The sequence below is a fragment of the Panthera tigris genome, chromosome C1 (assembly GCF_018350195.1).
Source record: "Panthera tigris isolate Pti1 chromosome C1, P.tigris_Pti1_mat1.1, whole genome shotgun sequence".
Lineage (NCBI taxonomy): Eukaryota > Metazoa > Chordata > Mammalia > Carnivora > Felidae > Panthera > Panthera tigris.
The window spans coordinates 138,992,304-139,019,851 of NC_056667.1; the positions used below are offsets into that span (position 1 = coordinate 138,992,304).

Genomic DNA, 27,548 nt, shown 5'->3' on the forward strand with positions numbered 1-27,548 from the left:
TTGTTTTCTGGAACAGTTGAAAAATAGTCTGGGAATGCTTCTGAAGCTGGAAGATCCGAATGAGAATAAAAGCAAATGAGGGGACAAAGTAGAGTTGAGGGCTGGAAATTCCTGATAAGAGAGTTAAAAGTCCAGCCATGTTCAAGCAGGAGTATTAGATGAGACCATAAAATTCTTCCCTTTCTCCCCCTTTTGATTATAGCCTGTTTGATTTCGATTTCTGTACCTTGCAACCAATGTGGAAAATAGGATTATTTTCATGAGTACGAGAATTCCTAGTTAGTTCTCCTACACCAGTTCTTCATATTCTAGATATCTATTGTTACAGAACAAATCACCACAAAATGTAATAGCATAAAGTAGTTATCATCATCATTTCATTTCTCTCTCATGGTTTGTGTGGGTCAGGAATGTGGGAAGAGCTTGGCCCAGGCTGTTCTCACTTGGAGTCTCCATGCAGTTTTGATCAGACTGTGGCGGGAGCTGGAATGGAGTAAGGCGGTGGGGCAGGAGCAGCTGGGGGCTGGCAGGGTAGCACTGCCTCTTCATGAAGTCTCCATAGCTCTGTGTGGACTACTTGAACTTCTTCACAGCATGGCACTCAGAGTGCTCAGATTGCTTATGTGGTTGAGCATTCCAGAACATTGGGTGTAAGTTTAATTACCTTCTGTGACCTAGCTTGAAAAGCCAGAGAGTGTTATTTCCACCATACTCTGCTCAATTGGTCTATAGGGCTGTCCCAGAATAAAAGGGAGAAGATGTAGATGTTGTCTCTCAATGGAGACATGTCAATGAACCCATGTTTGAAAACCACCACCATGTTATAAGCAATTCCCAAATGGTGAGAAGGTACCATAGTCAGAATGATATATTTAAGTAGTCTTAGTTTTTGTAAGACATGCGTTGAATTTATACTTTGGGAGCTGAATTAACTTACTCAGATCATTAAGACACCACCAAACCTGGATTATTGAAAATTAAGTCAAGATTTCTCATGATCTTCCAGGCTTCAAAATTTCATTTTGCTCCCATATTAGGCATTTCATATTACAATAGGAACGGCATTGAAAAATACTTAGACTTGTATTACTTCTCTACTTCACAATTACTTATATATTGGTTTAATATTGAGGTGTTGTTTGGTAATTGGCACCTTAGTCAGTGTAGCTTCCAGAAGTGCTTAATTATCTTAGTGATGAGTTTAAGGAATTGGGGATATCTTGTTTTATGGTCTCTATATAAAATAGCAATTAAGATGTGGATTTGTAAAACGTGATCTGGGTTATGGGTCTATCTCTTTGCCTCCAAGACTAGTCTTAGAAATCCTCCTTTATACTAAGTATTACCATGCAGTGAAAATCAGAATGCAACTCTTTTCAACTTTCTCCCAAATGGAGGAAGTCGAATAGATCTCGAACTAATTTTTTTTTCTGTTTCAGAATGTAGCAAGTAATCCATTGGAATAAAACCAGCAGTTGAGTAACTCATGCAAAGGTAATTTAGAGCACAAATTAAATCTGTCAGAGTGGTATTAGATTTGCAAAAGCTCATAAATAACAAATGAAAGGTCACAGAGCTGTGAAAATGAGAGTGTACTTCTTCATAAAGAGAACTGGAGTCAGGGATGGGGTCCTCAGTGCGTATTCAAATAGCAGCACATAAAATGGAAGTGCAACATCTTTTCTAAATGTCTAGGACAGTCCAAAGGTACTGTGGACTCCAGAGAAAAGCGTCAAAGTCCTAGGAAAGACCCTTCGTATTATCTGAGCATGTCCAGCATCGTATTTGAGAGGCTTAGAGAATAAAGCTTCATTGACTACTGAGAATCTGTACAGAAAAAATACAGCCCCCTCAGCAGAGCCCATATTTCAGGAATGGTTAGACTAATTGTGAATGCATGTAACTCATCTTTCATTTTTCAGTTCCTAGAATATAATAATAGAGTGAGTAGTGCTTCATGATTTACTGCAGGAATGTAAGCAGTTGATGGTGATATTAATAAACAGTTCTGCCCATTCTCTTTTCCTTAAGGGAAAGAGAGGTGGAAAATATAGCCCTGGCTACTACAAAGTAGACAAGTTCTTTTACTGTGCATTGTGTGCAGATTTTTTTAGTGCTATGTTGGGCTTGACTTGTATATGGGAACAAAATCTATATTTATAAAAAGCAATGTGTGGGCTTCATCAAAATTAAAACTTTTGTATGTCAAAGGACACCATCAAGAAAGTGAAAAGTCAAGAGGAAGGGAGAAAACATTTGCAAATGATCTGAGTGTCTGGATCTAGTGTCCAGAGTCTAGAAAATAGAAAGAACTCTTATAACCCAACAATAAAAAGACAATAACCCCCTTAAAGAATGAGCAAAGGATCTGAGTTGACATTATTCCCAAAAAGATATACAAATGGCCAGTAAGCACGTGAAAATATGTTCAACATCATTAGTCACTTGGGAAATGCAACGAGACACCACTTTACACTCACTAGGCTATAATAAAAACTATTTTTTAATGAAAATAAGGGTTGGTGAGGATGTGGAAACGTTCGAACACTGGTCTTTTACTGATGGAAATGTAAAATGGTGCAGTCACAGTGGAAAACTGATGGACAGTTCCTCAAAAAGTTAAACACGAAGTTACCATAAAACCCAGCAATCCCACTCTTAGGTATATACCCAAGAAAACTTAAAAATATGTCCACACAAAAGTGTGAACGTGAATGTTAATAGCAGCACTATTCACAGTAGTCAAAAAATGGAAGCCACCCAAATGTCTGTCAATGGGATAAATGGATAAACAAATGTGTTATATTCATGTACTGAAATATTATTCAGCCACAAAAAGGAATGATATACCCATTCATGCTACCACATGGATTTATCTTGAAAATATCACACTAACTGAGAGAAACCAGACACAAAAGACTATATGTTGTATAGTTCTGTTTACAGAAAATGTTCCCAATAGGCAAATCTATAGAGATGGAAAGTAGATTAGTGGTTGCAGGGGTGGGGAGAGGAGGGAATTGGAAGTGGCCACTAATGGGTACAAGAGTTTTGATGGAAATGTTCCAGACTCAGTGATGGTTGTACAAAATTATGAATATACAAAAAAAAAAACTCTACTGAAGTAATACATGCTTATCAGAAATTTTTGAGCATACAAATTAAGCAAAAAGAAAACCATTAAAATTATCAGAAATTCTAAACCATTTTGGTGTTTTTTCTAATCATACATAAGCCTAGAAAATACATACTTCCTCTTTTTTTTTTCTAAAAAAGGAACAATTTCATGAGTAAAGTGTGTTGGGATAATCAAGTTTCAACTATTTTAAGAATTTGGAAACTCTAAACACATGTGTGAGCACACAAAATGGAGACATGTGCTTCAAAGGGATATAAGAGACCTATGCTCTCTCAATATCTTTTATACAAGTAAAATCTAACTAAAGCGGAAATGTAAAGGTCATGGAGGTGGGACATAGACCTTGGAGGGTGGCTTGGAGGAGATATGGAGAGAGTGTAGATGGGCATCACCCATCTGTTTGCTTCGTTGATGAAGGATGGCAGGAGGTCACCTGGGTCTGCATGAGCCTAGGCAATATTATAATGTTGGTGGCAAGACGTGCCCTCCCCTGTCTCGCACCTGCTTTGTCCCTCCCTGCCTGGCTGGCCATGGGGCAGATGCTGGGGAGAAAGAGACGTGTGGATTGTGATTTGTCATACATAGTAGTTCTGGAAATTGTTATATTTTTCTGATTTAAGGAAAGTGAGCTGTGTGTTGAACCCAAATAAATGGCACCGTATTTACTTTCAGTTAGAACACAACATTTGCATCATAGTTACCTTTACCTAGAAAACCACATTGACTTTAAAACTACATTTTGAACAAAACAGTAGTAGTAAAAATATTGGGAAATATTATACAGTATTTACCGTGTGATGGACACTATTCTTAGTGCTTTATGCTATGTTACCTAATTCTCGTAATAAACTTTTGAGGTAGGTAGCATTATGATCCTCATTTTGCAGATGAAGAAACTGAGGCACAGAGCGGTTAAGTAACTGACTTAAGGTTGCACAGAAAGAAAGCATTGGAGCAAGGTTTCAAATCCAGGGGTCTAGCTCTTTACCTCTTTGCTCAGATGTAGCACACACATGCTGTGGAATGAGGGTTTGTGGCTGGTAGCCATGCTACGGAGGTAAGGGAAATTTCAGATGGCATTAAATAATGCTTAGTGTGAGTACCGTGCAGAGGGAGACCTTTAAACCAGTAACCGAAGGAATACTGTGATTGAGAAATGCTTTAATAAATGCACTGTTTGGTACATATGAAGTATTGGTGTGGACAGTGAGGTTCACATTAAAAAGAACTTAGGTTGGCAGCTCGTTGATACTTAACGTTAGGTTATATCAAAATAAAACCCGATAGCTTTCCTCCCCATCCCTCTCAAATTGGGCCCTGCTGCAGACTGTGAGGAGCTGAGGCGTGATGATGCAGGGTAGATTTGCTCCTCAGGTGCAACCATACCTGGCCACAGTGGATGTAAAATGGAGCACTACTGCGTTCATTTAAGATGAGATCATGTTGGTCTCTGTCATTCGGCGGAGGAGAAATACCGTGAATATTTGTTTTCTTACCATATTTTTCAAACAAGTGCCTAACACGGTGCCTGGCAGCCACACTCATTAAGGGAGCAAGCAGCTTATTCTCCTCTTGAATGCACATTCGCCTGGGGAACCAAGTGTAAACGGAAGATGGGGAATTAGCATGAAATTGGCAAGGCTGGCATCATCAAGCTGCCACAGGGTGATAATTTCTACTCTTATTTCCTAATAGTTTGTCGATTTTTTAAACAACAATGAATGCATCGATCCATCTGGAGTTCATATGAGTGCATTGTGTATTGTTTGGTTTTGGTTAATCTTCACAATTTTTAATTAAGTTATCATAATACTATTCATTTTGTATTTTCCTGTTCTGTAATTTAAAAGAAAATACTTATGTCAGTTGTTGTGTCTATTCGAGTGTTCTATTTTCTGTATTTATTTTTATATTTTCTATCCTGTTTTGATTAGTATTCATTAATATCTGATTAGTTCATATTGATCTTCTGTATTGATTTTGTTTTACAATATATTTACTCTTGATCTATTTATTTTGACAAAATAATTTTAGGATTTTGTTATGCCTTTTTAAAAATCTCATTGAATCTTTGTGTTAAAATTTGTAAACAAAATGTCCAAATGGTGTTGGGTTTTTTTTCTCCACCAGTTTAAAATAAGGTGAATATCTAACATGACCCCTTTTGTGGGCAATAGAATGATGGTATTTGCAAAAGGGTGGAGCCTGAAGAACAGGCTCTGTAGGAAAGCAATAAGATGGCAAGAAAATAGCACGTATAAATTAAGATATATATCTACATTCCTAGTAAGTTGGACAGTTGAACCCTAGTAAAAAATTGACTGCTCTCAATTTTAATTGAAAAGGACAGAACCAGAATAAAGGATAAAATGATGATTGCTTAGTGCTACTGGGATCCTTTGACCTCATTTTATTAGTTTAAGTTTATACACCTTGAATCAGTCTTTGGAAGAACAGAATATCGCCTAGAGTTTGCAAATGTGGAGTCAGTGGCCAGACTGTCTCCGTTTGAATCAACTCCTCTGCTTATTTGCTGGACTTCAGTTTACTGAAAATGGGTAACCCTCATAGGGTTGTTGGGGGAATTAAGTGATATATTTGTAAGGGCTTCAACAGCAGCCGGCCAATATTATTAGTTAAGGAGATTTTGAGCTGTAAAGGCACTTTGTGTTTTGGGAGAGGCCAACTTACCTACATTTCTTCGCGCCCCCTCCGCCCCGCCCCCCCCCCCCCCCCCCCGGCGAATATGAAAGCCTACCTTGTGTAGGTTTGCTTGAGCACTATGACACAGGACGTCTGCACTCTCATACCTGGCTGTCACCACTATCAAGGAAATGCTTCTGCACTTTTGTACTTGACTTATTTATTGTTGCATTCTGGCAGACATCCCCTAGCCTTCTGGCAAAATCCTCCTGGATTTCATTAAAATTCAATCTCTCTTGATACCATCTCTGCTGGATATTAGGGGGGATGGACACCAGTGGAGCGTTAGCTACCTGATTCGGGATAGATTGGGGCTGGAATGTTCTAAGTGCTCTAAAGTTACTGTTTCTAAAGTTTCTCTCCGTGTCTATCCACTTTCTTGTGCCTTTGGCTCCCTGTCTCCCTCCAGCCCATCCTACCAACACAGGAGCTCTGCCAGGTCTCTCCTGGTTTCCTCGAGTGGGACACTGAGATGAGTCTCATTTTATATTTCAGGTGCGAGTTTTCTTCCATTGTCCCAAGTCCTGGCTCCCAGGCCCCCTGTATGAGTGACGCCTCAGTCTGCCATGGAACCTGGCCCTGCCCTGGCCTGGCTCCTGCTCCTGAGCCTGCTGGCGGATTGTCTGAAAGCCGCTCAGTCGAGAGACTTCACAGTGAAAGACATTGTCTACCTCCACCCTTCAAGTAAGACTCTGTTCTCTTCACTGCAGAAATGTCACTTTGCTTTGAATAAGATGTGAGTTGAAAATGGACAGGAGAAGGCAGCCTTCCATGCAGGGGAACCTTGGATGATTTAATTTGGGGGTGCAGGTGCTACTGAAGATGTTGTATGTTTTACCCTCGCCTTTTTGTAGGGTGTCTTTTTTTTTATTTTAAGGCAAATTGTTAAGGCTTGTTTCCTCTGTTCCCAGCACAATCGCTCTGATTCTGAACACCCTTCCCTTTAACTTGTGCCAGCTCTCAATCAGTTATCAAAGTGAACCGGCATGTCCCAGGAGGAAGGTATTTGTAAAAGATCAGTCCTTTATAGGCAAGATAATAGCTGGTCTTCCTGTCTGTGCATCTGATTCTCAGTTTCAGCATAATTGCCTCCCACAACTTCCTATTCCCTATCCCTTTTGGTTTCCTGTGTTTAAGAATCATCTGGGGAGTGAGTGCATAATAATGTAGATGCCCAGATCCCTTCCCTGGGGTGTCTGACTGCACATATCTGGACGATACCCATGAATTTTTGCTTTTAGCAAGAATTTCAGATGCTTCTGTTACATATTCTAAGGATCACACTTTGGGAAACACAGAAGATTTACTTGCTGTTTGGGTCTCCATCTCTGTATTTATCTTATCTTTTATTTCTGTTTGAATCCTCTTCTGCATTGCCCCTGTGGTGGTGAGAGCTGGATATAATGGGTATATATTGACCTTTAGTATTCGCCCTGAGGTGTATTATTCTTTTGAAATGTTCTGTTCAGCAAACATTTTTTGAGTGTCTGCTGTGTGTCAAGCGTAGTGATAGGCATGGAAAATATAAAGGTAAATAAAACATAGTTCTTGCTTTTGAGGATCTTATAGTCCACTAAGTGGAGACAGCAACATGGATTCCTTCAGCGCTACACGGTTAGAATGATTAATGTGTATGTGTTCTGGTTTAGATGAGAGGTGTTCCAAGGAATGCACAGGGGCTTGGATCTTGGGTCAGCGGCCAGCTCAACTGCTTTGTAGCCTTCTGGCTTGAAATAAATTCCCTAACTTTGTGAAGATTAAATAAAGGAATGCATACAAAGCACTTAGATGTGTGTGAGCCAACATAAATGCTCAATAAATGTTAGGGGAATCTTATTGTTAATTTCCACATTTCTAGAGTGGTTGAAATAATATACATCCTGTTGCATTATTTTGTGGACTAGAGATAATATCCATAAAATAGTAGGCACATATATAATAGGCAACTGGATGTTTGTTGCTTATGATGTTGTAATTGGCTTAGATGGTAAACTGAGGTTCCTGAAAATGCATCCCTCTAATTTTTTAACTCCAAGTACACTTTGACACGCAGCAAATAGTTTCTTCAGTCTTACTGCTATTGTGTACTCTCACCAGTAAAAGGCTGGTGCCTACTGGTTAATTGTGTGGGAATATTCTCTGGCTGCTTGTTTTTGGAGGGCTGTTTATTTTAGTAACCATGAAAAGAAGGTGCTTTGATACTTGCTGTGTTTTTTAGGATTGCCTTTTGTTCTTTTCTCCAAAGAGCCATGCTTTTTTATTAGACTTGGTGAACAAAAATCTAAATTTCAGTCTCGGTTTTGATTGCTAAATCCTTCAGCTTCTGTGGGGCTTTTCATCCGCTTCAGTGACTGACTCAGTGGTCACCTCGCTGAAAGACAGGCCTCCTCTGAGGCTGTGATTGTACACAGAGTGGGAAGGGAAATCAAGGGGATTGGATGTAAGTGAGCAAGAATAAAACAAACACACACACCACTTCTGTGCCAGTCTTAGGGGGGATCAGTGCCTGGGTTGAGTAGGCCCCTATCCAAAAAAGTCCATTTTGGAATGAAATCTCTGAAGCATGGGCTCTGCCAGGCCAGGGGAGCAATCACTCCTGCTCTCTAGAAGTTGGTAGGAAAGTTTATGTGGCCTATGTTAATTAAGTAGGCCATGGCCTGATTAGAAAGAATTCACCATATAGAAAAACTTGGTGGGGTTTTCTGATATGATTTTGAGATATGGACGATAGAGGATGTCATTTCGAAGCTAGTAGATTAGACATAGGTGATTCACCAGCAGTTCTGGGCAGAGTTTTTTTTTAGAGCCTCCATGACTGGTCATGGGGAGTAAAAATTCTTACTGTCAGTGATTCCTACTGCACATTTCCCCCACACTATTTCAGAAGTTTTTGATGTTTTTTTGCTTGTTTTTGCACTTTGATTTTTTAAAAGGTCATGGTCCTCTGCCCCTGAGCAGCACCCACTAGACCAGGTTTAGATGGAGTGATCTCTCTACAAAGAAGCAGGTTTCTGTAGAACATAGACCATAAAAAAATAGATGAGGGAGGTGTGGGGTTATTCTGATTTTGAATTATTGATATAATCACCTCACTTTGTAGATGGAGGCACAAACAGCTTTTCTGGGGTCAGCGAGAAATTCAGTTTCCATTAATGTTAGCTACTGCTCAGAACCTACCCAAGGAGAAATCAATGATGCCAGAGATGTTGAGAAGGCACACAAGTTTTCCACACCAGGCAAACAAACTCGTTTGCCATGGGCTCTGAGTAGCCCTAAGAGGTCGTAAGGGGGCTGAGATTGAAACCCTGGTTGGGAAAGTTCAGCATCCCATGACTAATCTCCCTTGCTCCCTGGTCCCCTAATTTTTGGAGATTCTAACATTTAAAAGAAATCAATTTTATGGCTTTCAAATTTGAGGCACTGTCCTCAATAACATTCTTTTCTATAATTTGTTTTTCTTTTCTTTTTCATGTGAAAAATGATGAATTTCTTCCCACCCTATAATTAAAATACCAAAGACTAATAAAACATTCAAAACAGGAGTTAGTATTCAGAGAAATGGAGTGACTTATTTGGTTTCTAGATGTCACACGAGATCACAGAATTTAACATCCTACGTGGTTTCAACCTGTTCTTGGCCTCCATTTCTTTACTTATACTAGAAACCTTTCCTGAGAAATCCAGGTTTCCTCTGGTTGCATATTCTGAGTCTTTCCTTAGTCACGTTGAACAAAGAGATATATCCCTAGAGCAGGCTTGTTTATGCCCACATAGTGAGCCAATGACGTTTTTGCATAATTCCAGACTATGCAAGTTTTAGGGAGTAAGGGCACTTTCTGGAAAGGTACCAGGAAATGCATTGCCATCAGAAATACATTCATAGTATTCAAGTTATACTGACAATATTTTGTTGCTAGATAGACTGAGAAAGAAGATCAATTTATTAGATTTCTAGAAATTTTACGTTTGCATCCAATTTCCAAAAACAATGGAAATTAACTTGGCAAGAATAAAACAAGTTTGGATGCATTACCTATCAGCATACATTTTCAAACAAGATTCCCTTCTCACCACAGTTCTGGAAACTGAAGGCCTTTGTCCAGGCAGAAGTTTCAAGAGATGGAAACAAAGATGAAATCTCTTCCATCGCCTTACGAATGAATTATAGTCGGTTGAACTATGGCTGACCATGAGACTTAATGGACAGATTACGTTACAGGAAGTAACTGGGCACTTTGGCGTTTCTTTTTTTCTTTACAATCACCTACTCTTGAGGGACCAAGGACTTATGCCCTGAAATACAGAACACTAAGCTTATTAACTCTGTGATCAAGAGCCAAATTAGATTCATTCACAGCTGGGGCCACAACGGTTTGAAACTCTACTTGCTCTGTAATGCTTTGAAGTAACAAAGAAGAAAATAACACATCTCTTAGGAACCTCCTTCCTTTCTTTTAAAAAAAGAACTTCTTTATCAGATGCAGTATCAATTAGCAAGTTACTGGAGACAGTTGCTCATCTGTAGACCTTAGTTTTGGTTAAATATTTCCAGAGGGAGGAACTTAACCATTTATGTGGTATTGTGCTATAACTGGCCGCTTAAAGCTGAGTCTGTTTGTGGAGACAGGTCATTGAAAAGGGTTTGATTATTCACTGATCAGTAGTACCTCCCAAGGTGCAAATACAAGTTCCTATAAGCAGTACGAGGCTGTCATGGTTGACAATCATACAGATAACGAAGTTGTAGATTTAAAAGTAAAACTCACCGAAAATAAGATCATTTGATTAATTGTAAGTAATATGTGCTGATAAACGCATTCAGATTCAAATGATTTGAACGAAGCTTCACTTTGCTACCATAGGGCTTTAGCCCATATTCCTATTTAAGTTTTTCTATACTTTGGGTTAATTGCAGAACCCAGGCCTATCTGTGTAAGAAATGACAGTATTTAATATGTCACTCGTCTTGCAAAAGATCATTTTGAAGAATCTATTAAATAATCCAAATTTGGGAACACTACAACCTATTAGTGCCAAGTTCTCAATAAGTTTATTCTTGTAGTGGCTGGATCATCAATCTTCATTCAGAGTTCTTAATTTATCTCTTTGATGGGAAAGTTTCCAGGAATCACTAGTCCAGCATTCCAGTGAAAAGTTTTACTGGCTGCAGTGACAGACAGATAAAATTGGATGCTCTTGTGAATTAATCATGCAAGCTGAAGTGGTACGGCTCGCTTGCAGTCAGAAACCTTGGTGAATATGATGAGAAGTTTTTGAGAAGTCGTTTTCTTTGACAAATCATTTACATCTTTTTTTTTTCCAAAACTCTTACTTGGAGAATTCTTCAAATTTTACCAGCTGCCTTAAAGTTCCTTTAAACTTAGTTGTGTATTACATATTTTTTAAATTATTATTTTCTTAATATTTATTTTTGAAAGATAGCATGTGCAAGTCGGGGAGGGGCAGAGAGAGAGAGGGACAGAGGATCTGAAGTGGGCTCTGTGCTGATGGCAGAGAGCCCAATGCAGGGCTGGAACTCAGGAATCATGAGATCATGACCTGAGCCAAAGCTCCACTGACTGAGCCACCCAGCTCTCCCAATATATGACACATTGATAGTGTCATATTTGATAGTGAAACTATCAAATTGATAGTGAAACTATTTTTTTAATGTATCCGATAGGACAGTGTCCTAAAATATTTCGTATGGGTTTTCTCATAACAATATTTGTAAAAATAAGCTAATTTAAGGGTCCATAAGAATATTTAATGTCTTTGGAATTCAGGAAGCTATTTGTGTTTAATTCTTCAGGTGTGCATATCTAAGTAGAATCTTTCAATACAAATGTAACCCACCTATCTTGATGGTGGGATGTGGAGACCTAAAAATTATTTGTGTGTGGTTTTACAAAATAGTTTACTTCTGTTTTACTATAACTGTATGTTAGGGAGAATGTGTTTCCCCACAGTGACATTTCCTCATTGGGAATGAAGCAGTTGGATGGCAACGTCTTGGCCGCTCTCCGTCCCTCACAGTCTAAGGCAGTCCATGAACTCACTTTCATTATGCTTATGAACTTGACTCACCAACTACTTGCAGGAACATAGTTGGCCCCTAAAAATGTCCAGTTATTTGTCTTTTTTAGACAGTTTGGGTTTTGATCATGTTAGGTTATTGACTGTTGTCAGAGTCAACTGTGAGATAATGCAAGCCAGTACAAGGATGCCAGCTCTTCTATGCAAGGTGAAAAGCAAAGTTAAATCTGGCCCATAATTTTGGCCTTAAGCTGCTGCCTCCTCCTTCATTTATTTTTGATAACATACTTAATTGGTTCCATGTGGGCAAAGCAATTTACCCTGAGATGATTATTTCCACCAGTGGGATGTGCAGGCTCAGCCATCTGCGAGGGAGAACAGTTGGCTCCTGCAGATGAAGTGTTTCAGTGTTTGTAGTTTTCAAAGAGGCCAGGTAATTTTACAAATTAAAAAAAAAAATACGAAAGTTCTGCTTACGAGAGGCAAAACTCTAAGTTGAGTAAGTAAAAGCATATCAGTGCAAGTAAGAGCGCATCAGCGAAAAGGACAGCGACAACCTGGCCATTCCTGGCATCCTCTATGGATGCTCATCCTTAAATGCCCACCAGGCCCTGCATGCGCTGGGCACTCTAGAGTATGACTCACCAGACCCCCCTGTGCCTGAGCATAAATGAAGGCAAGGATACAAGTACCTTTAGAGTACTTGTACTCTTCAGAAGGCAGGAAGGGCCAATTAAGGGGTGGAGAGGGGGAGGGCTAGGAGGGCCTCCTGGAATTACCCATCCCTCAGACACAAGCTAAAAGCCTGTAATGCCTCCACATCCACATGTGCCCTCAGCATGCTGCCCCGTGGACATTGGATATGGGCCCAAGACAGCCCTTAAGAGGGTCATCTCTGCACAGCATGGATTTTAGTAATGAAGACTCTTCTTAGCTGATACTTACCGTCCCCAGGAATTCTTAACCATATCAAGTCAACCAGATAAAGACATCAGATTGAATCAGAGAAATTGCCACTTTTATAGGTCAAAAATGGTCAAACATAAGGAAATTTTTAATGATTCAACCTAATATTTATATTTACATATCGACATAGCTATATAAGTGGACACATAAAAATGAATCACTGGAAATCTAGTGTGCCTATTTTTTTTTCAATGTTTATTTTTGAGAGAGAGTGCAAGCGGGGGAAGAGCAGAGAGAGAGAGACGCACACACACAGAATCTGAAGCAGACTCCACACTGCCAGGGCAGAGCCTGATGTGGGTCTCAAACTCACGCATAAACTGTGAGACCATGACCTGAGCCAAAGTTGGATGTTTAACCAATTGCGCCACCCAGGTGCCCCTAGAGTGCCTATTTTTAATTGAAATTTTTATTGAGACAATTGTACATTCATAAGCAACTATAAGAAATAATATAGGGAGATCCCATGTTTACTTTACCCACTTTCCCCCAATGATAACATTTTGAAAACTATAGAATAATATCACAACCAGGTTACTAACATTGATATAGTCAATCCACCTGTCTTATTCAAACTTCCCCAATTTTCCTTGTGTCCATTTGTATATGTGTGTATTTAGTTCTACACATTTTCTCACATGTGTAAGTTTATGTATCCATCACCAAGTCAAGACATTAAATAGTTTTAATAGCGCAAGAATCCCTTCTATAAGCCTCCCCTCCCCCTCCTTCCTCTCACCCTGCCCCCCAACCGCTCCCATCCCTAACCCCTGGCAACCACTAATATTGCCTCCATTTCTAAAATGTTGTCATTTTAAAAATGTTAAATAAATGGAATCATACAGAATATAACCTTTGGATTGCTTTTGTTTTCACTTCGCATAATTCCCTAGAATTTCATTCAAGTTGTTAAATGTATTAATAGTTTACTTTTATTGCTAGTATTCATTCCATAGTATTGAGGTACCGCAGTGTGTTTAACCATTCATTCATTGAAGGACATCTGGATTGTTTCCAGTCGTGGGCTATTACAAATAAAGTTGCTGTGAGCATTTGCATATAGGCTTTTGTGTGACTTTTAGTTTTCATTTCTCAGAGATAAATGCCCCAGAGTGTAATTGCTGGGTCATATAGTAGTTACATGTTTAGTTTTGTAAGAAACTGCCAGGTTTTAGAATCCTTTTTAAAAAATGAAAATGTCTACCTTCAGGATTCTGTGCTCAGTCTAAAAAATTAATTTTTTCTCTTGATCCTTTTTCTAGCCACGCCATATCCTGGTGGATTTAAGTGTTTCACCTGTGAAAAGGCAGCAGACAATTATGAGTGCAACCGATGGGCTCCAGACATCTACTGTCCTCGAGGTAAACTCTCAGTATACAGATTGGGGTGCTCATGAGTGAACAGCCTTGTTGACTTTGATGCATAGGTAGAGAGAGGCATGCTTGAAATCTCAGCCACTTCTCTTGTCTAAGGCTATTAGTAGATCTCTTATCAAAGGTTCTTAGAGACATCAGCTAATCATAGGATTGCCCCCTTCCTCATGAAGCAGCATTGGAGTGCCAGTAGAGGTAAGTGCTGGCTTTGGCTGCCCTCTTCCCCAGCCAAAGGGAGGACAAGAGGAGAACAACCAGCCTTTTGGCCACTCTTTGAAGCATTAGTCATTACATAGTAACTTCCTTTATGTAAAGTTTGAATTGATGTTCATATAAAGATCCCATTTATTGCATATTTTGCCAGAGGCTTCTATTCTGAGACTGCATGAAAGCTAGAATTCTAAATGCCATCATTGCACACACACACACACACACACACACACACACACAACCCTGAGCTATTTAAGCCATTAAGTTCTTTTTGAAGGAAGAGATAGATGCCCAATTGAAGCATGACATTTTGACCCAAAGGCCCATTTCAAAATGAAGTAGATGCTTCACATCCATATTTGTATCTCTTTTATCCTTTTGAATAAAAAGATGGTTATATTTAGCTATGGAGTCACTGTTAATTGGGTATTTTAATTTTGGAGGAGAGTCTGTTCATTTGATGGAGAGATGGTGAGGACAGAACATTTTATTGACAAATGTTTGAGTGAGTAGATGGGCTTCGCTGATGACTTAATCCAGTTGTTAAAATGACTGAACACACCAACCCTGAATCTATTATATTTTTACATAATGCAGGAGTCTCATACCCTAGTGGAAGGCATCCTGTCTTCCCTGGAGGACTGGACATTGGGAGAACATGGAAAGTGCAATTAAAAGACAAGTGTCAGCTGCCTAAGCCAGTAGTATTTTGCCCATGAACTTCCATCTAGGCTGCCCATTAGAAACACTTACGGATCTCTTCAAAATCACTGGCCCTCCCTAGACCAGTGGTCCTCAATCTCCAGCATGATCAGCATTCCCTGGATGGCTTATTAAAACACAGATTTATGCCTCTCCCCTTGCCCCATTCCTGATTCAGTAAGTCTGTGATGGGGTCTGAGAATTTGCATTTCTAAGGAGTTCCCAGGTGATACAGATGCTGCTGGTGCGGAGACCACATGGTAAGAAAAGCAGTCTAGGGAACTTGAACCTGCATGTCTGAGATGAGGGCCCTGCGCTGGTGTAGTTCAGTATCACAGGTGATTCTAATGAACGGTCAGGGACAAGAACCACTGGGAACGCCTCCCCCCACTAATAAAGAGTGAAAGGTACTGTTGTTGTCATTTCTAGCTTCCTCTTGTTTACTTTTAGGTTGAGATGTTAATGGGGCCTCAAAAGACCACAGGGAAGAGAAAAACATGGAGATGCTAAAGATTGGCTGATTCACAAGCTAGATATCCAGCCATCTCGGTAATCAAAGATAAGTCCTGTCTGCATTGCCTTCTGCAGTCCTGTGCTTATTTTGGAATAAGCCAGTGTTTTTCTAACGTTTCCCCAGCAGAGTGAACATTTGGGTAGGTTGCTGATGGATTTGGTTTAACCACCACTTCTCAAACTTGATGGTACATTGAAATGGGGGAGGAGGGACGGGATTTTAAAACACTGATGCCCGGTCCGTTGTCAGGGATTTATATTTAAATAGCACGGGGTATGGCTGAGCATAAGGATTTTTGAACTCTCCCTGGGTAGTTCTAATATGCAGCAAATTTGAGAACCACTGTAAACAGTGACTCTGGACAAACACAGGGTGATTTGCTTGGGTAGCCAATCAACTTTGGGATGGTTCCAGCAGGGACAGAGCTGGCAGATTAGCTTTTGAAACCATTGCCACAAGTCAGACATATTCAGAGGAAATGTGGCAGTGCTTTCCTCGGTATTGCCTAGCAAAGAGGATGCAGAGGACAAGGAGGGATCGTGAACTGGTGCTCTCAGGCCTTGGGCCAGATTTCATAGAGGCCCAGTCCAAGTCTGATGGTGTGCAAGTATATCCCTGTCACAAAGGAAAAACAGGTGACCGGTAGCACTCTGCTTGAATTCCTCTCAGGAAAAGAGGAAGATCCCTTCTGATGCTTTCTTCAAAGGTCAAAATCTATTCTTCCAAAGTACAGATATCTGAAAGTATCACAGCATTCACACAATTTCCCCCTTTCCCCTTTTTTCCTCCCACTTTTATCTTTTTGTCCTTACATTTATAAGGATAAATGGAAAGTGTTGCCCTGAGGCTTCATGACACAGAACCACCACGCCAGGCTTTTAGGGGGCATCATGCAGTGAAAGATAGGAATCTGGTTTCTTCGTTCAGGGAGCTCCCCAGTTAGGGGAGATGAGATCTGAAGGTATCAAATGTCAAAAATATCAGGACAAAAGCAAGTACCAAATGCAGCCTGGAGTTCAGTGCTGTGGGAGCTTATGGGGACAATTACTCTGTGGGGACTGAGGTGGCCAGTGGCAGCATTGTGGGCTGAGAAGAGGCAACAGCCCTACGAGTAGGCAGCAGAAGTAGGATGTTGAAGAAGACGTGTCTTCTGAGAAGTCACGTGACTCAAAGGTACGGAGATGGGATTCCCAGGTGTGCTCCATGGACAGGGAGAGACCCGAACTGGGTACAGCAACTAATTTGTGTCGGAGAATAGTAGGAGCAAAGTGGTGGAGTTTGTTTATTTTTGTGAGGCCTTGAACATCAGGTAAGGAATGGGGACTAAAGCTGTAACCTGAGAAGAAATGAAGCCACGGTCAACTTTCTTCTTCCTCTGGGTTTTCTCCAGATTTTTCTAATGATGAAAATGGCATCATTATTATTAGATTAAAATATGAATTGCATCTAACTACTAAAAACTACTGACTGACCCTAGATTTATTTTTTTCTGTTTGTTATTAGTTTGGAGCAGCTATAGGACTACCAACAGGCTTTGTAAGCAGGGCTCAGTAGCTGCTATGGAAAAACATCCTAGCTTTCTGCAATATTCCTGGGTTTTTATTTATTTTTATGACACATTTAGCTAGGTTTTAAGTATCACATGATGTGAAAATAACTTGTTGAAAGCAAAACAACAACAACAACAACAACAACAACACAATTTTATGTAGGTATTTAATCTTATCTCCATGGAATAAGCCCACTTTCCAAATTGCACAGGGGATCGCCTGGATCTTAAGAATTTTCTAAAACTGAACTCAGTCAAATGGATGTAAATAGAGACTGTTGTATTTTAGCAGCTGAGGTAAGCTTGCTTCCAGAGTCGACAGACTTGTTGCGAATCATCATTTGGTAAAATAAGCACCCAGAAAGCTTCATCCTAACTAGAATCACTCTGTAGGAAAATGGTGGCATAAGCCACCTTCCTCTAGCTAACTCAGGTTCCCTGTCACTCTAACTTTTCAAGTGTGTGTTAGGCAAATATTTTCTTCTCCATCACTTTGTTAGTGCTTCCAGCACTTAACAGACTCCTGACACCATACTCTTGCCTTAGAACATGAGCATTTAAGAGCCCTCCATAACTGACTCTCATTGTTTCACTTGGTTGGCTTCTGTTTAGGCTTTGGTCTCTGAGCACTTCCTGTGCAATAACTCTAGTCAGAAAGGATCTTGAAATTATATTATATGAGGGACCAGTTAAAGGAACTGGTGAAAGCAAAGAAGAGTTAATAGCATGCCCTGAGTTCACAGATTTTGCCTATGTGCAAGATTAAAAGCTCCTTGAGAATGGGGCTATCTCAGTGTTTATTAAGAGTCTCTGGAATTAAATTTCAAGTCAAAAACATTATAATTTTCAAAAAAGCTCATTCTGTAGAGGATGCCTAAGCAGCCAAGGCTTTTATGTTTCTTCTTGATTATGAAGTACAGATGCCTCCCTTTGAGGCAAAATCTTCCCTTGAAATTACTACTGATGCAACATCAGACCAAGAGAAATCTCGAGATAGAGGGACACATATCCTTTGGGTTCTGGCTTCTGTGCTGCTCACAGCTTTTCTGTAGAAGTCAAGGAAAAGCTGGACATGACCCTGGAGGACTCTTCATATGTCTGTCTGTTATCTAGTGTAAGTAGGAAATACATAAATGTGGTCCCCAGCATAACTGAAGACAAGCTCCATGGTTACATGTTTCCAGGAAAGACTTCTTTATTGTTGACTTTTTTCAGATTGAGCCCAGGCTGAGACAGTTCTTGTGTTTTACTTTACCCGAGGGTGGATTTTTTTTCTCTTTTAGGCAATCTTAGGATATAGTCCTTCAGGGTTTCTACCATTCGATAGGGGTCTGTACTCTAGCTCTAAACCCCATGAGGACCCCAGGCCTTGCATCTTCTTATAGTTTATCTGTTAACATCTCCCAGCTCCGCCTCCATCCTGGGTAGAGAACTCAGAGCCTAGTGCTGGCTTTTGGAATTTCCTTCACTTTCAGGAGAGTTCATTTGTATATCTATAGAAAGTATTGGCTATATATTATCCAATACTCTTGGCTGCTATGTAATGAAATGGTGTTCAGGTGATCTATTTTGTCATATTGCTAAATGGAAGCCTTAGACTTCCTCCTTTTTCTTTTAAGTAAAAATTTTTAACTTAAAGTTTAACATACATACCAGAAAGTGAATAGTCATAGGTGCTGAGCTCATTGAATTTTCACAAACTGCACAGGCTGTGTGTCTGTCACCTGTGTTAAGCTACAGAACCTCAGAAGGCCACTAGGGTCCCCCACTCATTACACCCTACCTCTCAGAGGTAACACAGTTGTGACTACTATCACTGAGCTATGTATCCAGGGAATCACAGAATGTATCCCTTTCTTTTTCTCATTTTCTATGTGAAATTCATCTATGTTTTTGTGAGCCGCATAGTTATTCTCTCAGATGTATAGTAGATCGTTATACGAATATGCTAAAATTCATCCTTCCACTCTCAATGGACGTTTGGATTGTTTCAAGGTTTTGAGCGTTGTGGGCGCACTTGTCCATGTATTTCGGTACACGTATGTGTGCATTTCCGCTAGGTCTATCCCACCGGGGTTGCTGGGCATGCAGCAGGCGTGCTTTGGCCTTACCGGATACTGCCTAGTGGTTTTCCAGAATGACTGTACCAGTTTATACTATCCGCAGCAGTGCCTGAGAGTGCCAGTTGCTGCACAGGCTTGCCAACACTTAGTGTTAACAGAGACCATGGAAGCTGGAAGTTAATGGAATGACATTTTTAAAGCGCTGCAAGTAAAGAACTGTTACCCGAGAATTCTGTACCGAGACGGCCAGCCTCACTTCTCCATATATCTATCCCATCTCTCCCAGCTGCCTGCTGGCTCTGAATTCCTGTTTGTGCCTCCCAATTCCCTTGAGAGTGACAGAGGCTCTGCTCAGCTTCTTTGCCCTTAGCAGGGCTTTCTGCTTGGCTTCTCAGCCTTCATGTGTGCAACTTTTGAGTCAGCAGGTGCCTTGAGGGGAGAACAAGAATAGAATGTCATGCTCAACTCAGTGTGCTGTTCGTCTCGCTGATACCTTGCTCTTCAAATCCTATCTGCCTTGGTAGCTCACCTATGCTTTCACAGAGATTTTTGTTGCTTTAATTTTATCTGGCTATTTTAATTTTATTCTGTTGTTTCTCAGTAAGAAGATACAAGCTAGTTCATTTCAGCTGGCATTGTGATGCCCAGATTTACTCTTTACTCTTTTATTAGAACTTTTCCAGGGGTGCCGGGGTGGCTCAGTCAGTTAGGCCTCTGACTTTGGCACAGGTCATGATCTCATGGTTCATAAGTTTGAGCCCCGTGTCAGGCTCTGTGCTGACAGCTCAGAGCCTGGAGCCTGCTTTGGATTCTGTGTTTTCCTTTCTCTCTGCCCCTCGCCCACTCATTTTCTTTCTCCCTCTCTTTCTCTCTCTCAAAAATAAATAAACATTTAAAAGAACTTTAAAAAAAAGAACTTTTCCAGTAATTTTTAACCCCAAAGTTATATCAGCCTAAACAAGATGGCTTCCTTTTGACACCCTGAAATCATCTAACCTACTGCAATTCAGTGTTTTTGCCCAAGTATTTTCTATTAACATAATTGCCTCAGATAGGAAGCATCTATTTGATGTTTTTGTCTTATCACTTTTATTTTAACTACTGTCCTCTATAAGATCCTGTTTACCCTCACTGCTTTTGTATACCTCCCCAACCACCTTTTTGGTCTTTGCCTGGTTATAAGCACATAGCTTTATGAATTTCAAAGATTTGCTTTAAAAGAGAGATTCCTCAAGTTAATATGTGACCTGTCCTTAGCAGGTATGGAACATTTTTTTTTTTTTTTGAAAAAAGAAGACCAAAACAAAAACCAAGATATCATCATGGAAGCAGCACCCTGATTAAGAAATGGATTATTTTCAGTAGCCCAGAGGCTTCTTACATGACTGCTTTCAGCTACTGTCTCTACCACCAAGGATCCTCTTATAGGCTCAGTAGTGTCCCCCCCACCTCAAAGTTCACATGTGAAACCTAATCCCCAGTATTCCTGAATATGATTGTAGTTAAAGATAGGGTCCTTAAAGTAGTGATTCAGGTTCAGTGATGAAGAGGAGATTAGGACACAGACTCGCACAGAGGAAAGACCATGAAAAGATACAGGGAGAAGTGGCCCATCTGTGAGCCAAGGAAAGAAGCCTCAGAAGAAATAAACCTTATTGACACCTTAACTTGGACTTTCAGCCTCCAGAACTGGGAAAAAATAGATTTCTTCTGTGTAGGTCACCTAGTCTAAGGTACTTTGTTATGCAGTTTATATACAATCTAGAATTACCCTGAATCTAAAACCAGACTAAGATAGTACCAAAAAACAACAAAACAAAAACAAACAAAAGCCACACAAAACCCCCTGAAATCTAATATTCCTTATGAATATAATCACAAACACCCTTAATATAATATCAACAAATAAAATTTAGCAATATATAAAAATAAGCCTGACCAAATAGAGCTTATTTCAGGAATGCAGGTCTGCTTCAATATTTGAAAATCACCCAGTGTAATCCACGATATTAACAGGCTGAAGATGAAAAACCATATGTCAATATCAACTGAAGCAGAAAAAGCATTTGGCAAAATTCAATACCATTCATGATCAACAACTTTCAGAAAAACAGTATGAGAGAAACTTCCTCAATTTGATAAAGAATATTTATTTTAAAAAACCCATAGCAAACATACTTAATAGTGAAAGACAAAATACTTCCCTGTTAAGATAAAAAACTAGGCAAGGATATCACTTTCATCATTTTTATCCAATGTCCTGTTGAAAATTCTACCCAGTGCAATAAGGCAAGAAAAGGAAATGAAAGGCATACAGATTGGAAAGGAAGAAATAAAACTGTCCCATGTCACAGATGACATGATTTTCTAAGTAGAAAATCTCAACACTTCTACACAAAACCCTTAGCACTATTAAGTTCAGCAAGGTCACAAAATACTAAGATTAAGACACAAAATTCAATTGTACTCATATATACTATCAATTAACACATGATCATTGAATTTAAAAATATAATACCACTTATAATGGTTCAAAAAATATTAAATGCTTCAAGGTAAATGTAACAAAACACATATAGGACTTGTATGCTGAAACTATAAGTGCTAATGAAAGAATTCCAAGGAAATTTAAGTAAATGGAGAGGCCACGTTCATGAATTGAAAGACTCTACATGGTAAAGATGTCAAATCTGTCCAAATTTATGTGCAGATTTTACACAATTCCTATCAAATTCTAGCAAAATTGTTTGTAGTTCTGGACAAGATTATTATACAATTTATATGGAAAGGTAAGAGACAAGAATAGCTGAAACAGTTCTGAAAATGGAATTTAAGTGGGAGGAACCAATCAATCCTCTTTCCAGAATCATCATATGGCTACAGGAATCAGGACTGTGGTATTTTCAGAAGGATAGAGACATAGATCAATGGAACAGAATAGAGATTTCAGAAAGAGACTCTCAAAATATGCCCAACTTTTTTTTTTCCAATATATGAAATTTATTGTCAAATTGGTTTCCATACAACACCCAGTGCTCATCCCAAAAGGTGCCCTCCTCAATACCCATCACCCACCCTCCCCTCCCTCCCACCCCCCATCAACCCTCAGATTGTTCTCAGTTTTTAACAGTCTCTTATGCTTTGGCTCTCTCCCACTCTAATCTCTTTTTTTTTTTTTCCTTCCCCTCCCCCATGGGTTTCTGTTAAGTTTCTCAGGATCCACATAAGAGTGAAACCATATGGTATCTGTCTTTCTCTGTATGGCTTATTTCACTTAGCATCACACTCTCCAGTTCCATCCACGTTGCTACAAAGGGCCATATTTCATTCTTTCTCATTGCCACGTAGTATTCCATTGTGTATATAAACCACAATTTCTTTATCCATTCATCAGTTGATGGACATTTAGGCTCTTTCCATAATTTGGCTATTGTTGAGAGTGCTGCTATAAACATTGGGGTACAAGTGCCCCTATGCATCAGTACTCCTGTGTCCCTTGGGTAAATTCCTAGCAGTGCTATTACTGGGTCATAGGGTAGGTCTATTTTTAATTTTCTGAGGAAACTCCACACTGCTTTCCAGAGCGGCTACACCAATTTGCATTCCCAATAACAGTGCAATAGGGTTCCCATTTCTCCACATCCTCTCCAGCATCTATAGTCTCCTGATTTGTTCATTTTTATGCCCAACTTTTTGACAAGGATACAAAATTCAGTTCACTAGAGGAAAGAGCCTTTGCAACAAACACGCTTGCAGGAGCATTTGGACATCCAGGGGCAAAAAATGAACCTCAACCCAAGTATTACACTTCTTTCAAAAGTTAACTCAAAATTAATCATAGACTTAAATGTCAAATATAAAACTATATGACCTTTGGGGAAAAAGCACAGGAGGAACTCTTCGAGATCTAAGGCTAGGCAAAAAGTTCTTAGACTTGATATAAAAAGCATGATCCATAAAAGGAAAACTTGGTAAATTGGATTTCATCAAAATTAAAAACTCTTGCTCTACATAAGACTCTGTTAATAGGAGGAAAATACCAATAACAAACTGACGTAAAATATTTGCTAATCAAATATCTGACAAAGGACTAGTATCTAAAATGTATAAAGAATTCTGAAAACACAACAGTAAAAAAGGAAACAAAATAAGCAAGAAAAGGAAAAAAACCATGAACAGATATTTCACCAAGGAAAATAAGCAGATGGCAAATAAACACATGTTCAACATCATTTAGCCATTCATAAAATCCAAATTAAAAACATGAGATAACACTATATATCTATCAGAATGTCTAAAATAAAAAAAAAATAGCAACACTATCAAATGCCAGTAAGAATTAGGAGAAACTAGATCATATATGTATTGTGGGTGGGAGTATAAAATAGTACAGCCACTCTCAAAAACATTATGGCAGTTTCTTAAACAATTAAACAGAGACCTACCGTATAACCTAGTAATGCCACTTCTGAGCATTTACCCCAGAGAAATGAGAACCTATGTTCACATTAAAGCATTTATACAAGTGTTGATAACAGTTTCATTAATAATATCCGTAACCTAGATACCCTTTCAATGGGTGAATGGTTAAACCAACGTTGGTACATCCACAGCATGGAATACTACTCAGGATTAAAAATTAACAAACCGTTGATACAATAATCCTGATAACTCTCAAGTGAATAAGGCTGAGTGAAAATGCCTAATCCCCAAAGTTTGAGTACTTTATGAGTCCATTTATATAACATCCCTAAGATGACAAATTTATAGAAATGGAGCACAGATTAGTGGTTGCCAAGGATTAAGGAGGGGTGGGAAGAGGAGGGACAAGGATGTGAGAATAAAAAGTGGACATGAGTGGTCCTTGTGGAGGTAGAAATGTTCTGTATCTTGACTGCATCCATATCAATATCCTGATTGTGATACTATACTTTTGCAATGTGTTGCCATTTGGGGAAAACTGGGTGAAGGGTACATGAGATCCTTCCGTATTATTTCTTACAAACTCATGTGAATCTGTAACTATCTCAAAATAAATTTAAAAAATCAACCAGTAAAAAACAAAAAGATACATCAGTTGTGCTAATGTTGAGAAACACTGATCTAGAAGGAAAGCCAGATATAACAAATGAGGAAGCTAAGAAGGCCTGTGAACCCGGTTGGGAGGAAAATCAAGGAAGGGTTCACAGAATTCATCACATTTATATTGAACCTTGAAGAAAAGGTTTCTAGGAGCAGAAGATAGGGGGAAATTTTTTTTGTTGTGAAGAATGGTCAAAGGATATAACATGGTGTCTCAAGGTATCTAGTAGGCAATGAGGAGATAGTCTGGGGCCTAGATTAAGTGTAATGTTGAATAAGAATAAGTGCTGAGTTTCAAATGCCAAGCTCTGAGTTATAAATGTAATCAATACTTCTAGCAAGGAAGCAAAGCTACTCCTATATCCTCTTTTTTTTTTTTTTTAAGAGAGAGAGAGAGAGAGATTGAGTGCTTGCGAGCAGGGGAGGGATAGGGAGAGAGGGAGACAGAGGATCTGAAGTGGGCTCTGTGCTGACAGCAGAGAGCCCAATGCTGGAATCAAACTCACAGATGGAACGTGAGATCATGACCTGAGCCAAAGTCTGACGCTCAACTGAATGAGCCCCCCAGGCGCCCCTCCTACTATATTACTGGCACACAGCTTCAGGAGAAGAGAGAGAGTAACAGACCACCTACTGACCACTCCAGTAGGCCAAATAAACCTAGCAGTATTGAGGCCAGGGCTGCTTGACAGCTAGGGTTCACTCAGGCTCTCATAGACAGTGAGTAGCGTGATCTGACCTTGGTTTCAGCAATACATCGGATGGCTGTCTGACACCTGCATTAGAAAGGAGAGGTCAGAGACAAAGAAGACAGGAAATGATGAGGTCCTGCACTGGGAAAATGGAAAACGGAACAGAAAGATTAGGGTAATGAACACATTTCAGGGAACTTAAAGACACCTGGCTTGGGAAGAAAAGTCTGAGCTAATTCTGAATTTCCTAGTCCGAGATGGAGGTGCCACATCTCAGGACTCAGGATGTCCCTTCCTGAGATAAAAACACTGGAAAGATAAACAAATGGGGAGGGAGGAATATGAGTTATTTGAGATATGTGAGGTCTGAGGTGCTGCTTGCAATGTCCAGGAGATAGCAAGAGATTGGTTCTATAGTTTGGGAGAGAGAATCAGACTGAAGACAACGTTGGAGGTTGGATGAGGTCACTTCAGTGAGAAGAGAATAGGCTCAAGAACAGATCATGGGAGAATATCAACATTCAGGTTAGAGAAAGGGTTGGAAGAGAAGAGACCAGAGATGCAGAAAAAAATCTAGAAGACAAAACTCTGAAGCCCAGGGGAATCACGCAGAGGACATTATACATAGTGGAGCCCAAGAGCTGCAATGAAATCCTTTGGGGTCAGACATGGGAGAAGGGGATCCAGTGGGACACTTAGGCAAAGTCATTGCAAAGGAGGACCTGGAAATAGCTGGATGTGAAGGACTGAGGGCGCGGTAAGGAACCAGGCTGGAAGTATGCCACCAGATGCCACTGGACTTTCAGTTTTTCAGCATAATTTGTAATATTATGATTACAGTTATTTTCCTGCCACTAATTTTCTTGCACATGGTGAATTGTTCTCTGGCATCACTTTAATCGTTATATATGTTTGCAAAGAGACCAAAACTAGTAGAGCCACAGGAATAACTGAGTGGCGGGAAAGCCTTTTACCAGAGAATTGGTCATTTTTAATTCAAATCATTTAATATATATGTTGTTGAAACTCAGTTTCTATTATTGGAAACTGAATATTTGTGGGTAAATGGAAATTTACATTTTAGCTTTGAACGTTGTTTTGATTTCAGAACTAGGTTAAGGAATTTGTGTGTGTATGTGTATTTCATGAAAATTATAAATTTCGTGTTTTCCAATAGTTGATTAAGCTCTCTTAATGAGTTCTGCTTTCAGTTGCATGCCTGTGAGTCTTCCAGAAAAATACTTTTGTTTCACAACCTCTGGGAATACCATGCTGTTGCAGAATATGAGATTTTAGAGGCCGAAACTAACCTGGTAGAAATTCAAATCCATCTTTTATCTTTTAGATAAAAGCCTTTGAAATCCTTTTAGTGTGAAGTTATCAGCAGGCTTGAGTCTCATATAACCTCATTACTAACCCAAGGATTATTCGGGATGCATGGAGAGCAATGCTCAGTGGCTGAAACTCCTTTTTTTATCAATTCTACAGCCCAGTGATAAGCCACATGTGGTCCACCTCGTTCTGCTTGGGAAATGCTGCCTGCTTGCCTTGGAGATCACAATACACATTCAAGGCTCTCCTAAGTTGTGCTCTAAAGAAACCTGTTCAACTTTATTTGAATATTTTCAAAACTTATTTAACTACAGAACCTTGTTTTACATTAACATTTCATAACTCACTCAGGGGTTTTGTAAGATAAGAAGTGGGATGGATACTTCTAAGAGACTGACACTTCGGATCTGAGGTTGCTGCTGCTGGAAATAATGGGATGTTCTCAAAATATCTTTGTTTTGAGGGTCAGATTTAGTGAGTGCAAGACAATTTTTTATCCAGCCTCATCACTGATCATTTTTGTTCCTTCCGCCCCCACCCCCCCCCCCAGGATTTTAAGAATGAGCTTATTAAGTACTGGACTTTGGCATATCTTCCTCATTAGTTGTTATCTGTGCAGTGGAATAAATTTGCAATTAATAAATTAAAAGAGAGTTTGTTATGGGCATAAAAGTAAGAACAAAAAGTAGTTATATCAAGTTCACCAATTGTTACTCAAAGCTTACTGAAGATAAGAGAATTTAATACTTGGGGGATAAACCCAATTTCCAAAGCTGAAACCATATAATGATTTACTTATTCCATAAATGTATGATCTTATCTGCTTCAATTTACATTTGGAGCAGTTAAACCTCTGGCATCTGCTCCTGGTTCTGTATGAAGATGAGACAGGAGATAAGAACATTCCTGTCTTTATTGCTTTTTTGAGCATCTCAAGGTGGGATGCAGTGGGAAAGGGGTACCTGTCATGGCCATAAGTGTCCAAGTCTGATATCAAAGAAGTAAACCAGTCTTCTTTGGGAAATGTGGTAAATCCCTCAGGCCACTGGCCTCCATTTGTTAAAACCTGTCACAGGCTTAAAATCTTTTTTTAAAAATCAGAGGAGAGCTGACACCTGCTTCCCATCAGAAAAACAATCACTCCAATTCTAAAATATTTTAGGGCTTTGGGAGAATCATTTCCAGGT

The 27,548-nt window shown here is 39.5% G+C and overlaps 1 protein-coding gene across 2 annotated transcripts in view; it reads left to right on the plus strand.

The window, feature by feature from the left end:
• Window positions 1-27,548, plus strand: part of LYPD6 (LY6/PLAUR domain containing 6) — a 123,241-nt gene that overhangs the window by 89,104 nt on the left and 6,589 nt on the right. For both annotated transcript variants that reach the window (XM_042994427.1, XM_007078542.3), the window contains exons 2-3: window positions 6,338-6,526; window positions 14,107-14,205. In XM_042994427.1, coding sequence (XP_042850361.1) covers window positions 6,409-6,526; window positions 14,107-14,205 — 217 coding nt within the window. In that variant the 5' untranslated portion in view covers window positions 6,338-6,408. The remainder of the gene's footprint in view (window positions 1-6,337; window positions 6,527-14,106; window positions 14,206-27,548) is intronic.